The 15409-nt window shown below is 45.9% G+C and overlaps 1 protein-coding gene across 2 annotated transcripts in view; it reads right to left on the reverse strand.

Annotated features, from left to right (window-relative positions):
* The window catches only part of USF2 (upstream transcription factor 2, c-fos interacting), a 344237-nt gene that overhangs the window by 281703 nt on the left and 47125 nt on the right, over nucleotides 1-15409 (reverse strand). For both annotated transcript variants that reach the window (XM_030212692.1, XM_030212691.1), the window contains exon 2: nucleotides 2739-2782. In XM_030212692.1, the coding sequence (XP_030068552.1) occupies nucleotides 2739-2782 (44 nt within the window). The remainder of the gene's footprint in view (nucleotides 1-2738; nucleotides 2783-15409) is intronic.

Consider the following 15409-nt stretch of genomic DNA (forward strand, 5'->3'; position numbering starts at 1 on the left):
TGTAAAACCCCCGCATCCCCTCTAGAAGCGCTCCAGCGATCCGGGGAGCGACCCTTTGCGCCCTCGCCCTCCGACGCCATATGCCACGAGGAGAAGAATCGGGGAACCCCCTGCCCGCTATAAAAAGGTAAAATTACCTGCTTGCCGCTCCGAGCTGTAACGAACTGGTGTCCCAGTGAGTAGCTGCAATGAACGTTTAAAGAAACGTCGAATTAAACGCCTTTAAAGACGTTTAAAATTTTTTTTTTTTTTTAAACGGAGCCAGCGGGAGGGGGGAGAAAAGGAGGGACCTGGCACCACCAGGTTTGCACTTGCTCAAAAGAGCCCTCAACCCCAGGCCTCAACAAAACCTAAGGATTAGGCTTGGAGGCCTAGCCAGAGCTGCTGCTGTGTGTGACCACCACCTGCTGAGATAGAGAACATACTGAGGAGTTTCCGGCAGCACATGACCACATATAGGGAGGCAAAAGTTTGCTCTCTATCTCCACCTGCTGGTAGATGGACACAACCCACCAGTCTATGGATTGATCAGCTTGATGATATGGAAGGCTCCTTTTTAACTGGGAAAGCGCTGAGCAGCTTCTGGGGGTCTTCAAGGATTGGATTCTCATTCAAATGTTCTTTTTTGACTGGAGGCAGAGATCTGCAGAGCTGAAGAGACCAAGCCAGAATAGCTCAGTTGCTCTCTTCTAAAAGGGTAACCACAGGGAGACCTCATCCTCCAAAACCCTGCAGCCTCTCCTGAAGGAAAGGTCTGCAGTGGGCTTCCTTTCACAGAACTTTGAAGCAGGCAGGATTTGGGTCCTGTCTGAGACCCAATCGCTCTCCCATCTTGGCCACCTAGGATTACCTGCTGGGACTACACAGGGACCCTGCCATCATGGGGGCAGGAGACCCCTAACTCCGAGCCCAGTCCCCTTACCAAAACGCTGCAGACATTGGCCACAATCAGATGAGTCCATTCAGATCCTAGGGTCTCCAAAGGAAAGGGGGGGGGGGTTGCCCCCAACTGAGCCATGTCCAAAGAGCAAAGGAAGGTTTCCTCTGATTCCCCCTCCCACCCAGAAAGGTGACTGCATAACCAAGTTTCCCCTCTATTCAGCAGGATGCCATGAAGTTGGCCACCACTACTGTCAAAGACTAGAGAACCTTCACTATGCTTTGCCCCCTACAGTGCTAGGATCTAGTGGGACCGCTTTAGTCCCAGATCCAATGCATGTTAGATAAAAGAGCCAGCAGTGCTGCTTAACTACTGCCCCTTGCCAGTCTTGCACTCTGAGCCTGCAGCAGCAAATGGCTAGAAGTCCTGGTGACTCCCCACAGGAACCTGGTTGTGGACTTACCCTCTGCTAGTACCAGGACAAAACCTTCTTTGATGCTGCTTTTACCAACCAGGCTTAAAAAAATTTTTTTTTTCAAGTAACTTGCTGCCCCCCCCCCCCCAGCAGGGGCTCCATGGGTACCTGTGCCAGCTCGCCAAGTGAGCTAGACTAGCTCGTGAGCTAATGCTCAGGGCAAGGATGCTGCAAAGTCCTCTTGGCTCAACTGAGCTGACCATGGTCCGAATCCCATGAGAAGATGGCCAAAAGAACCTCGCCCCAGGAATTTAGGTCATGGACTACAAACTGGGGGGGGGGGTGGGGGGGAAGGTCTATCTCACTTATGTTCTACTGCACCAGCCCATCAATACCATCTGCTGAAGACACAGAAAATACTGATGAACAGCTTGCACTAGCCCTTATACTGGTCTAGCCATCATACTACTGTTCAGGAAGACACACAACCTGTTGGCCTGGACTGGTCTAGTGGAATGATAAGGAAGTGCAAGTAGAGGACTTCGATATCGCAAGCAACCTCTGAGAATTTTATTGTCCCAAGCATTTGAACTACAAAATTGTTCTGTCATTGGAGTCTGCGAGTGCAACCAAAAATACATGACAAAATCTGATAATATAGCTTAGTTGGTGCCCCATGGGTTTACCCTGTTAACCAATGATCAAAACCGTTCAGAACAGAGATGTGAAATGGGTACAACTAAAAGATCATATGTACAAAATGGATAAATATACGGTATTTGCTCATTTTAGTTAAGGGGTTAGTCAGTAGTCTGTGAAAAAGTAGTACAAGAGTCTTCAGTATTGCCTGTTGCTGACAACACAAAACCAGAGCTAGGGTTCCAATTCTACCTCTACCTCTCACTGTATAACCTGTTACAAGTCATAACTTCCTCATGCTCAACATTCAAAAGGCTGTAAAGCCCATTAAACTAGGAATATTTTAACCAAGTGACTTCTGTAGCAGAATCCTGTGTATACTGCCAAAAGTTGATAATACTTAATGTATTTTTAACATTTATGGATGTTTATTGTTCAACAAAAGGATAACAAATTTGTATATTTTATTTTGCTTATTTTTTAACTTCTTTTATTATATTATGCATGTCTCTCATAACTATGTTTATTGTGCACCGCCTCAATGTGTAACAAAGTAGCTGTATATAAATCTTATGTATGCATGTACATAAATACAGTGAATAATTGTTACATGGTTCAGATTTCAAAGGAAGATCAAAAACTTGTGGAAACCAAGTCAAAGTAGGTAACTGCAGTTAACCACCATCTTTTGACATCAATGTTGTTGAATTTAAATTAATTAAAACAGCAAGGAGAGGAAGGAGAGAAATTACCTTTGTTATGGGAAATTATAATAAGTCTGCTGCAACAATGTGTTATTCTCACCTTCCTGTAGCTCTACTCCTTCTGTTTCTTGTCCTTTATCGTGGCTGGAAAAAAAAAAGAAAAGAGAAGAGACAGTAGTAGTAGTAGAAGAGACATGTTGTAATCTATAATATTGCCTAGCTTTAAAAATATAAAGATTCTGTAGACTAGGGTAAACTAATTGTGCTGTTGAACAAATAATGCAAGATAACATTTTTCTCTGTGGTACAGTAAGAAAACAGGTTTACATTCAACAAAAGAAATGCGTATAAGACTTTTGGTTTTGTTTCTTTGGCTGATATGTATGTTTCATGACATAGAAGTCCAGCAAAGGGCATAAGACATGATGTGTTTGAACACGTAATGGAAATTGATATCCATAGCTCATGTCTGGAACCAAAATACATAAAATTTATTTAAACTTCTATCTACTACTACTTAACACTTACTTACCTGTAACAAGTGCTCTCTGTAAACAGTTTCAATCATACATATACTAGTAAAAAAGGCCCGTTTCTCACACAAATGAAACGGGCGCTAGCAATGTTATCATGTAACTATCCGTTAAGCCCGTTAAAACGGGCGAAATTTGTAATTCTCACCTCCATGTCCAGCAAACCTCCTCTCTTCCCTCCCCTCCCCCAATCCATGTCCAGCAACCCTGCTCTCTCCCCTGCCCTCCCCCCCATGTCTAGCAACCCTCCTGTATTCCCTGGCCTCCCCCCGTCCATCAACCATCCTCTCTCGCCTGCCCTCCCCCCATATCCAGCAACCCTCCTCTTTCCCATGCCCTCCCCCCATGTCCAGCAACCCTCCTCTCTCCCCTGCCCTCCCCCCATGTCCAGCAACCCTCCTCTCTCCCCTGCCCTCCCCCCATGTCCAGCAACCCTCTTCTCTCCCCTGCCCTCCCCCCATGTCCAGCAACCCTCCTCTCTCCCCTCTCCTCCATCGATCCCAGCAACCCTGCTCTCTCCCCTGCTCTCCCCCCCCCATGTCCAGCAGCCCCTCCTGTCTCCCCTGGCCTCACCCCGTCCACCGACCCTCCTCTCTCCCCTGCCCTCCCCCTATATCCAGCAACCCTCCTCTTTCCCTTGGCCCCCCCCCATTCTGTTCTATCCCCTGCCCTCCCCCCATGTCCAGCAACCCTCCTCTCTGCCCTGCTCTCTCCCCATGTCCAGCAACCCTCCTCTCTCCCCCCTGCTCTCCCCCCATGTCCAGCTACCCTCCTTGCCGCCGCTCCCTCCCCCCTCCGTGTGAAAGCGCTGCAGGCAGGCAGCAGATCACTCTGCTACTACTACTACTTAACATTTCTAAAGCGCTACTAGAGTTACGCAGCGCTGTACAATTTAACATAGAGGGACGGTCCCTGCTCAAAGAGCTTACAATCTAAGAGACAAATGAACGGTCAGTCCGATAGGGGCGGTCAAAATGGGGCAGTCTGGATTTACTGAACGGTAAGAGTTAGGTGCCGAATGCAGCATTGAAGAGGTGGGTTTTAAGTACATAAGTACATAAGTATTGCCATACTGGGAAAGACCAAAGGTCCATCAAGCCCAGCATCCTGTTTCCAACAGTGGCCAATCCAGGTCACAAATACCTGGCAAGATCCCCAAAAAGTACAAAACATTTTATACTGCTTATCCCAGAAATAGTGGATTTTCCCAAAGTCCATTTAATAATGGTCTATGGACTTTTCCTTTAGGAAGTCATCCAAACCTTTTTAAAACTCTGCTAAGCTAACCACCTTTACCACATTCTCTGGTAACGAATTCCAGAGTTTAATTACATGTTGAGTGAAGAAACATTTTCTCTGATTTGTTTTAAATTTACTACATTGTAGCTTCATCATATGCCCCCTAGTCCTAGTATTTTTGGAAAGCGTAAACAGACGCTTCACATCTACCCGTTCAATTCCGCTCATTATTTTATAGCCCTCTATCATATCTGCCCTCAGCCGCCTTTTTCTCCAAGCTGAAGAGCAAAGACTTGAAGATGGGCAGGGAGGAGGCTTGGCGTAAGGGCTCAGGAAGGTTGTTCCAAGCATAGGGTGAGGCGAGGCAGAATGAGCGGAGCCTAGAGTTGGCGGTGGTGGAGAAGGGTACAGAGAGGAGGGATTTGTCCTGTGAACGGAGGTTACGGGCGGGAACGTAAGGGGAGATGAGGGTAGAAAGGTAGTGAGGGGCAGCAGACTGAGTGCATTTGTAAGTAAGAAGGAGAAGCTTGAATTGAATGCGGTATCTGATTGGAAGCCAGTGAAGTGACTTGAGGAGAGGGGTGATATGAGTATATCAGTTCTGGCGGAATATGAGACGTGCAGCAGAGTTCTGAACAGATTGAAGGGGGGATAGATGGCTAAGTGGGAGGCCGGTGAGGAGTACGTTGCAGTAGTCAAGGTGAGAGGCAATGAGAGCGTGGACGAGAGTTCGGGTGGTGTGCTCAGAGAGGAAAGGGCGAATTTTGCTGATGTTAAAGAGGAAGAAGTGGCAGGTCTTGGCTATCTACTGGATATGCGCAGAGAAGGAGAGGGAGGAGTCAAAGATGACTCCGAGGTTGCGGGCAGATGAGACGGGGAGGATGAGGGTGTTATCAACTGAGATAGAAAGTGGAGGAAGAAGAGACATGGGTTTTGGTGGAAAGACGAGGAGCTCGGTCTTGGACATGTTCAGTTTCAGGTGGCGGTTGGACATCCAGGCAGCAATGTCGGATAAGCAGGCTGATACCTTAGCCTGGGTCTCTGCTGCCTGCAGCGCTTCCATACGGAGGTGAGAGGCGCTGTCATGTCAGTGCAGGGGGCCTGATACAGAGGGGGAGGGAGCGGCGGCGATGACGTCGGGGATGGGGGGAGGTTGGTGCGCCGGCGATGTTCCTTTTCTTCGTCTCCAGGCTCTCCAGCAGCAGGCCGGCAGCGTCCGTTTCCCTCTCTGTTCCGCCCTCTGACGTCATCACGTCTTGACGCGAGGGCGGGACAGAGAGGGAAGTCTCTACTGCGTATTTGCGGGTGAGTCGGTCACTTGTCTTTTATATGTTTGACGGCGATTATGTTTTTAAGGGAACCGTTAGGAGAAATGTTCTATCATGATAAGTAATAATTGGGAAGGGTGTATAATGAGTAATATGCTCCAGGGGTATGATATACGGATTGTTTTATCTATGTTTTTTTTTTGTTTTAATCTTTTTTTGTGATTTTTATTTATAGTATTTTTTAAAAGATAAAGAGTACACAGACTCCATCCATGTCCAGCATTTCTCCTCTCTTCCCTCCCCTCAATCCATGTGCAACTCCTTCCTGACTTCCCTCCCCTCTCATCCATCCATGTCCAACAAATCTCCATTCTCCCCTGCCCTCTCCTCCATCCACCCATATCCAGCAAATTTCCTCTATCCCCTGCCCCCATTCATCCATCCATGTCCAGCAATTTTCCTCTCTTCCCTCCATCCAGCCATATCCAGCAACTCTCCATTCTCCCCTGCCCTCTCCCTATCCATCCATGTCCAGCAAATTTGCTCTCTCCCCTGCCCCCTCCAGCCATCCATGTCCAGCAATGCTCCTCTCTCCCCTGCCCTCCCCTCCTGTCCAGCGATCTCTTCTCCTCCTGCCCTCCTCTCCAATTCCAGCCATCTCTTCTCTCCCCCTGCCCTCCCATTTCCAGCGATTCTCCCTGCCCTCCCTCAGCTCCCTGACAGCCCTCCTCTCCGTTCCTTCCCCCCCCCCCCCCCCCCCCCAGCGTTTAACCCTTTTACTTTCAGGCGCAGCGATGGCAGTGAAGAGAACAAAAGAGCTTCTCCCTTCCCTCACACAGTGTCCCGCCCTCGCGGAAACAGGAAATACATCATCACAGAAGGCAGGAAACTGTGAGGGAAGGGAGAAGCTGGAGGCGAGCCTGCTGTGTTGTCCTCTTCACTGCCATCGCTGCATCTGAAAGTAAAAGGGTTAAACATACGCGAGGGAGGGAGGAACGGAGGAGGGCTGTCGATCAGGGAGCTGAGGGTAGGAAGGAGCAGAGGGACCGTCCAAGAACTGCCTGGCTGCAGCGCTGCTGTGCCAGGCAGCCCTGCGTTTGGGGAAGGCAGCAGCCAGGGGAAGGTCACGGTTGGGCTGGGGAGGTTAGCCTCTTATATGGGGCGCCTATGACTGTCCTCCCATCCATGTCCATCAATTCTCCTCTGCCCTGCCCTCCCTCCCCTCGATGTCCCGCGATTCTCTCCTCCTGACATCATCTCGCCTCCAGCATTCCCTTCCCCCTCATTGTTCCGCCCTCTGACATCATTACGTTTTGACGTGAGGGCGGGGCAATGAGTGGGAATGGATGTTACGAACCCAGGCTTCCAGACGTAGAATGTTGGAGGTGCAAATTATTATATAGAATGTGGATGATGTCATTACAGGGTGCTGTGATGAACAGCTCTCCCATAGCTCACGATTAGCCTAAAATTTTGAGCATGCACATCTGCCTCCTGAAGATGGAATGTAGCTCTGAGGAAAGTGGAACAGTTTATAGGACTGCTTAATCCTGTCGTCTGTGGAGAGCACCTGTCACAATTAGCATCTTTGCTTTCTCCGATGTCAAGCAGGATTGAATCAGACATATACCCAGGTCAGTCTATTTTGTAGATAGCTTCTTATTGTTGAAGAACAACCCAGTGAAAAGCAGGCAAGAGTTGCTTAGCTTATGAAGACAGGTTGCTCAATACTGCTTGTCTGAAAGCACTGAATCTAACTGAAGTTTGGTCCGGGTAGTAGTGCAAAGTCAAAGTATAAAACAATGAGCAGACTGAAGCTTTTCAAATGTTTCCAATAAAGCATACTTTAGAATAGCTAAAGTAGAAGTGGTTCATATCTGATGAGAACTGACCTTACTAGAAACTGAATACAGAATGCTATCCAGTTAGTATACACTTCACCACTGGAATTTTAAATCTATTGAAGCCAAAAGAGACCAACAATTGTGAAGACATCATGATAGATTATATCCTTTTAAGATTGTAAGTGAAAGTCCCTTTGCAGTCTAGAGTTTGGAGGGACCTCTATAATTGATGCTCATGCAGTTTACGAAAAAATGTTGTAAGCATTAGTTCTTCATTTGAAAAGATGTGTCACCATTGACACAAATTTAGGATATTACTAAGTTTATCTTATGATTGAACCAAATGTATGGGTCATACATGATTAAAGCTTGAAGCTGTTATTCTTCTGGCCAAACAGCTACTTTCCAAGGTAGGTATTTCAGACACTTGGAATCTAGCAGTTTGAATGGCGGATTTCTAAGAGAAGCAACAATGTTCAGGTCTTATGGAACAGAAGCTTCTATATAAGTGGTCTGACATGGTCCTTTCATGAAATCAGGAAACAATGGAACAGAGGGAAATTGGTGATCTGTCCATGAAGACATGTAGATGAAGAGTGCAGTGACGAGAATTCTAACAGACCAAGCTGTTAAAGGTGACAAAGGTACAGAAGAATAATATCTGGTATGATGTCCAGGAATGGCCTCCCTTCACTTCAGGAATGCTCAAACGACTGGAGGGGGGGGGGGGGGGGGGTTCAATCCAGAGCAGAAAACTAACCCAATTCAGGTTTTCCTTTTATCTCAGTTCACAAATAAGCAGCAAAAGAACTGGTCTCCAAAGTTCTATTTATTTATAATCCACCAAAGAAAGAAAACTCCTTCCAAGTATCTGGAGCTGCAGGATTACCATCTTAAAATTTCAGCCTTAGCATGAGCTCTGTAATCCTTAAGTTTGCCTTCAACAGAAATCCTTTTATCTCCGATTAGGAGAAGCTCTCCTCAGTTAATTAAGCATAGCCTGCTTTACATATCCATACATTACAATCTTTCTCATAAAACTCAAATATTATTTAAAGTTCATTTCCACTGACATGGCACCAAACAAGTTGGGCCTGCAGCATACTTTCCTCTTCCCATCTTCTAATAACGGTCAGCCTCAACTGTCTGAACTGTTTAATGCCAAAGTCCACTGCATCATCCTACATCTCCCCTCCAATAAATCCCACACTTTATTCTTTCAGAGGGAAGCCCTGGGCTCCCAAGTTCCTCTCTCTAGAGAATGACAAGGGGTCAACATTTGCCCCCATCGGCTCTGTCCCTGTCCCTGCTCTGTCCCCATCTGCACAAGCCTGAAACACTTATGATTTTATATTTAAATCTTTTTATTAAAATATAAAAATGAATAATCTGTACAACTGTTTATAAATCACAATATAAAACAATGAGCAAATGAAATAGCCCCCTCCCACCCTCTAGCCTTCCAACCCCAAATATATCTGACTTCTACTACCCAAAGAACTCTAATCCACCCTGTTAAAATGCCAGGGGGGGACAAAATACAACCGCCCTATGAAGCACCGTTATGATTTTTAAATCTGTGGATGAATAATAAGTCATCAACAGTCTCAGGATTCAGTCTAGTTCTCCCATCTTCTACAGTCCTTCCTGCAATAGAAAATGTCCTCTCAGAAGACGTGCTGGTAGCAGGAATGCACAGGATCCCCCATGCAAGTTTTACCAGCACGTTTGCTTGTTTTTCCAAAAAATCAAAACATTGTCATCTGCATCACTCAAACATAAATAACTGCCCAATTCATTAACAATAGCCTTCAAAAGTCACTCATAAAACTGCTAACATCCATTTTCATTCTTTTAGGGGGGGGGGGGTCTTCCACAGATATGATGCTTTCTGGGATGTGAACTGTGGGGGATCCTGAGTTGTTGACATTGATGGAGTCGAGCCTTCCATTTTGATCTTCTTTTGGTACTGTGTTTGACATCATCAGGAAAGATAATTGGATTGTCTTTCAGACATGGGTGTAGAAGAGAACCAGTACTACGTAGTAAATAAACAGGAAAATATCAATAAAGTGTTGGAAATGATCCTTGATGGCAACAATGGATGAATCTGTTGCAGTAACAGTAAGATGCTTGAGCAATTGGGCATGTGATGGAAGGACTTTGCAGATGGTAGGAGCATGATCAGCAGACAAGACTATTGTTGCCACATCAAAGGCAGACAAGACACAAATGATGTCATTTAACAGTACTTCATTTAAATCCAAAAAGCAGCTTCTGCAGTTTTTATCATTGTATTCAGTTGCCAGTTGTCCAAGATGTGTTTTTACATATTGATACTAGCATTTTATAGATGCTGTTCCATCTAGCTGGAACAGCCTATTTTAGGGTAGTCTCAAGCTTTTAGAGAATGGCATGGGATCCCCGCAGGTTCTGTCTCCGTCCTTGCGGTTAACTGTGTGTCCTCATCCCCGTGTCATTCTCTACCTCCCTTCTTCTGTCTGGGCATCTTCCTTAGATACTGTAAGGTGGAGCTCCTCCTCCCAGACTCTTTGGCTCTATCATAAATTTTTTGGTTAACCAAAGAACTGGCTATCATCCTTACCCCTCCTACTTCTGACCAGCATGTGGTCTGCCTGTTCTGACCCTAGCAGGTTGTTGCAAAATTATTCCTTTCTGGTGGCTAGCCCACATTTTCTTTTTCCCAAGGATTCTAAACCTATTCTGTCTAGGGCTAGAGAATTTCCTATTAGGGATATAGTACTCAAAGGGCATTGGCTTTGCCTTACCCTTGAACTGATAACACAAACCAGATTGAAAAGCTCTTCTGTTTAAAAGCATACGTACATTTTGTGGATGGTTTCCTTTTTATCACAAAGATGTCCTGAATTGGAGATAGCAAGCCAAATGAAGCAACCAGATATTCAATGTCCATGCTCTCAAGACCAGAGACTCGAGGCTGAAATGCAGAAGGGAAGGTAGTACAGAATCCTAAGAATAGGAAACCCATTGAGACTAGTAAGGTGCTATGCAAAAATCACTATGCTGGGCTTCCTTTGAAACTTGTATAGGATCTCAGCTATTAAATGTATGGTAGATAAGCGTAGAGGAGGGGCCCAAGTCCAGTTGATAGCTAGTACATCCTGTGCTACATAATTTAGATTTGGGTGTACTGAAGAGAGAAGCTTTGTGTTGTCGTTACTGGTAAACATGCCTATGTGAGGTATTCCCCAATTCTGAAAGATGTCCTGCAGAATTTGAGGATCTAGAGCAGTGGTTTTCAACTCAGTCCTCGGGAACCACTTGGCCAGTCGGGTTTTCAGGATATCTGCAAAAATGTGCATGAAACAGACTTGCATACTAAGAAGAAATTAGGTCCTACCTGATAATTTGTTTTCCTTTAGTCCCTCCGGATCGGCCCAGAATGACTGGTGGGTTGTGCACGCCTTCCAGCAGATGGAGGCTGAGAACATTGAAACTTGAGAGCCAATAAGCGCCCAGCTCAGCTCCTTCAAGCCTCGGTATATCAGTAGCAAAGCCAGAAGAAGATAGAAACTGAGCGTCTGTGCACTGCTGGACTGTACAGCCACGGACACTGACAGTGCAAACGCACACTGGATATGACCAATACTAACTGCATTGTTATATATATGCTTCTATAGAGACACATAAAAATGGAGCCACTCTCTATTTTTTTTAATTTTTTCATTAGAAAAAAACTGTTTCCACAAAGACATACAAGTAACCAACTCTTAAAAAGTCCATCACCAGGAGAAAACAACAGCTGCAGAGGGAAGGAGCTGGGTCTGTCTGGAGGGACTAAAGGAAAGCAAATTAGCAGGTAGGACCTAATTTCTCCTTCCTTATCATCCCTCTGGACCGGCCCAGCATGACTGGTAGGTAGTACCAAAGCAGTCACTTGAGGGACAGAAGCAGCCCCGCCAATAGGACCCTTCGACCAAACACTGCATCCCAATGCGCTTGCACATCCACTCTAATGCCGAACAAAGGAATGCCTTGCAAATGTCTGAGACACCAAAGAATTCTCTGCCCAGGACACATCTTGACCTCTAGCAGAATGAGCCTTAATGTCATCTGGAATAGTTTTACCTTTGAGAAGATAAGCTGAGGCAATAACTTCCTTAATCCACCTGGCTAAAAAGGCCTTAGACGCCGCCAAACTCTTGCATCCACTCCCTAGTAAAATGAAGAGGCAGTCCAACCACCAAAACTCTTCCTTTCCAAACATCGAGCTTACGTAACGAATGCTGATCCTTCGATCCCGTGGAAGATCACAGAGTAAGCAAAACTATGGACCGATTAACATGAAAGGATGACAAAACCTTCGGTAGAAAGGAAGGCACCAGCCGCAAAACCACACAATCCTCTAAAAACTAAAGGAAAAGAGATCTGCAGGAAAGAGTTTGCAATTCGGACATGCATCTTGTTGACAAAATGGCTACCAAGAAGACCGATTTCAGGGTAAGATCTTTAATGAAGATGGAAGACAGCGGCTCAAAAGGAGGACAAACAAGCACTGAGAGGACTAAATTAAGATCCCAAGATAGAAAAGCAGAACGCAGAGGGGGGCGGAATAGACCGACACCTCTCAGAAACCGAACCACATCAGGATGACCAGCCAACGACTTGCCCTTGAGTCATCTTTGGAAGCAAGACAACGCAGCTATGTGAACCTTCAGAGAAGTCAAGGCCAAGCCCTTTTGGAAACCATTCTGAAGAAATTCCTAGACTTGCGGAACAGAAAAATACAGAGAAGAGATCTCCCGATCTGCACACCAGGCTTCAAAAACACACCAGATGCACACATATGCCAAGGAAGTAGATCGATGGAAAGAACACAACACTGTATCAATCACGCTCGCCAAGTATCTGAGCTTCTGTAGCCTAGCCCTTTCAAGAGCCGTAAGAAAATATCAAGCTGGATTCGGCATGAGCACCGGTCCCTGAAATAATAGGCCGACCGAGTCTGGAAGATAGAGCTCAGGAACTACAAGCAGCCAACGGAGATCCACATACCATGGACGTCTTGGCCAATCTGGAGTTACTAGGATCACTCGACCTGCGTGTTTTTCTATTCTCTGAACAACTTGGCCTATCAGCGGCCAGGGAGGAAACACGTACAGAAGCTCCAATGGCCACGGACAGAGGACAGCATCCAGACCTTCAGAGATCTGTTCCCTTCTGCGACTGAAGAAGCAGCATGGTACTTTGGTGGTGTGTTGAGCTTTACACCCACTACATGTGATGCCAACAGATCTTCGAGATGACGATCTACCCATGCTAGGAGAATCGCCATCTCCCGTGCCACAGCAAGACTTCTTGTTCCTCCTTGCCAATTGACATACGCCACCGCTGTAGCGTTGTCTGACAACACTGACCGCCTTGTCCTCTATGAGGCTACAAAACTGAAGCAATGCTAGATGAATCGCTCTGGTCTCCAACAGATTGATGGAAAGAGAGGCCTCCTCCACCGACCTGCACCCTTGAGCTGACTGACCCATAAAGTGGGCTCCCCAGCCCAAGTGACTGGCATCTGTGGTCACTTCTGTCCAATAAGGAGGGTCCAGCATCACTCCCTTGGACAAACTGTCGCTGTTGAGCCACCACCGTAGATCCTGTCGTACTACAGCTGGAAGAGGTAGTTTGACACCCAAGGAATCCGTCTGAGGCAACTACCGGGAAAGAACAGACTGCTGGAGACTGCGCATGTGATCCCTGGCACACTGCACCGCTTCTATTGCTGCTGCCATAGACCCCAGAACCTGAAAATAATCCCGAGCATAGGAGGCCGATCGACCTAGGAGATCTCAGACTTGAGACTGCAACTTGACGACATGTGCCAACGGAAGATGCACGTGTCCTTTCAACATGTCGAACATGACCCACAAATATTCCAAGGTCTGAGTCAGAACAAAATGGCTCTTGAGCGGATTGATCACCCAGTCTAAGGACTCCAAGAACTGACCTACCTGTGCTGTCACCTGGCAACTTTCCTGATACAACTCTGAGCAAATCAACCAGTCAACCAGGTAAGGATGAACCAGAATGCCCTGCTTGCGAAGTGCCGCCACTGTCACTACCACTACCATAATCTTGGTAATGTTGTTAGAGCCGTCGCTAGACCGAACGGCATCACACAAAACTGAAAAGGGAGACCAAAGACAGCAAAACGAAGGAAATGCTGGTGTGCTAGCCTTATAGAAATATGCAAATAGGCTTCTGTCACATCTAGGGCTGTGAGATATTCTCTGGAGCGCATAACCACAATAACCGACTTTAAGATTTCCATGTGGAAAGGCAATATCCGAAGTGCTCGATCTTTCTAAAATGGGACGAAAGGAATCCTCTTTCTTTGGAACAACAAAGTAAATGGAGTACCTGCCTGTGCCTCACTCAAGATCTGGAACTGGACTAACTGCCTGTAAGCTGACCAGCCTTTTCAAAGTTTCTCTGACCGCTAGCATCTTCCCTCAAAAACGAAAAGGAAACTCTAAAAAGGCGTTTGGAAGAGAGTGAGCAAACTCCAGAGCGTACCCATCCCAAATAATCTTGAGGACCCCTCCAAAGTGATTTGGGCCCACCTCCCCAAGAAATCCTTTAACCTGTAACCTACCAGAACTGGAGGCTGGGCCCGTACACCTTCACTGTACAGGACTTTGAGCTGGAGAGGGAAACTCCCCATCTCGACCTCCACACCATCTCCACCCCCCACCCCCGAAAGGACTGCAAATGCTGATAGTAACAAGATCTCTGGAAAATAGCTCCTCTGCCAATACAATAAAGTCTAGTGTCACGTCCTCATCCCCCAACTTCTCTAACTCATCACCAAACAGCAAGGAACCACTGAAAGGGAACTTACTCATGAGCGGGACTCATGAGGTGGCAAAACTGGTAGAAAAGGCAACAGCAAAAGCTAGAAAGATGCTTGGGTGCATAGGGAGAGGAATGGTTAGTAAGAAAAAGGAGATGATGATGCCCCCGTATAAGAGTCTGGTGAGATCTCATTTAGAATACTGTGTACAATTCTGGAAACCGCACCTTCAAAAAGATATAAACAGGATGGAGTTGGTCCAGAGGGCAGCTAATAAAATGATCAGTGACATTCGTCATAAAGCCTATGGGGTCAGGATTCAAGATCTCAATATATATCCAAATACCCAGTGTACCAGAATGTAACTCACCTTGAACTACTACTGAAAAAGGCGTAAGCAAAATACAAATTAAAAAAAAAAATGTATACTCGCAAGTGGGAGAGGGGAGAAATGATAGAGACACTTAAAATACCTGCTCAGCATATGTTAAATATGTTTTCTTTGACCCTGCTCAGCTGCAGCTCTTTTTACAGGGGAAAGGAGCTCTGTGAGTTTGATTTCCATGGCTTTGATCTCACTGTGTACAGTTTATGTTTTTAGAGTACTACTCTGTACAGTTCTTATATATTTTTTATTACATATCTAGTTATCTTAGATTCTCCACTTGGTTTCGTCTTCTTGTGGACTGTTATTCCAGAATTGTTACTACTGAGAGTATATTTTGACTTTTCCCCCGAAATTTATGTTTTTCTGGTTTTCTATGCAAAGATTGCTTTTATTATATATTGAAATTAATTTTTTTAAAAACCCTATGCACAAGAGGCGAGTCTCTTTCAGTTGAAATAATTCTCTGGAACAAGGGGGTATAGGATGAAGATGAAAGGGGATAGACTCAGAAGTAACCTGAGGAAATACTACTGGGTGGTGGTGAATTCATGGAACGGCCTCCCAGTGGAAGTGGCAGTGATGAAAACTGTATCTCAATTCAAATGAGCTTGGGACAAGTACATGGAATTTCTAAGAGAGTGATAGGGAGAGCAGCTGGCATGGATGG

The sequence above is a fragment of the Microcaecilia unicolor genome, chromosome 8 (genome assembly GCF_901765095.1).
Source record: "Microcaecilia unicolor chromosome 8, aMicUni1.1, whole genome shotgun sequence".
NCBI classification, from domain to species: domain Eukaryota; kingdom Metazoa; phylum Chordata; class Amphibia; order Gymnophiona; family Siphonopidae; genus Microcaecilia; species Microcaecilia unicolor.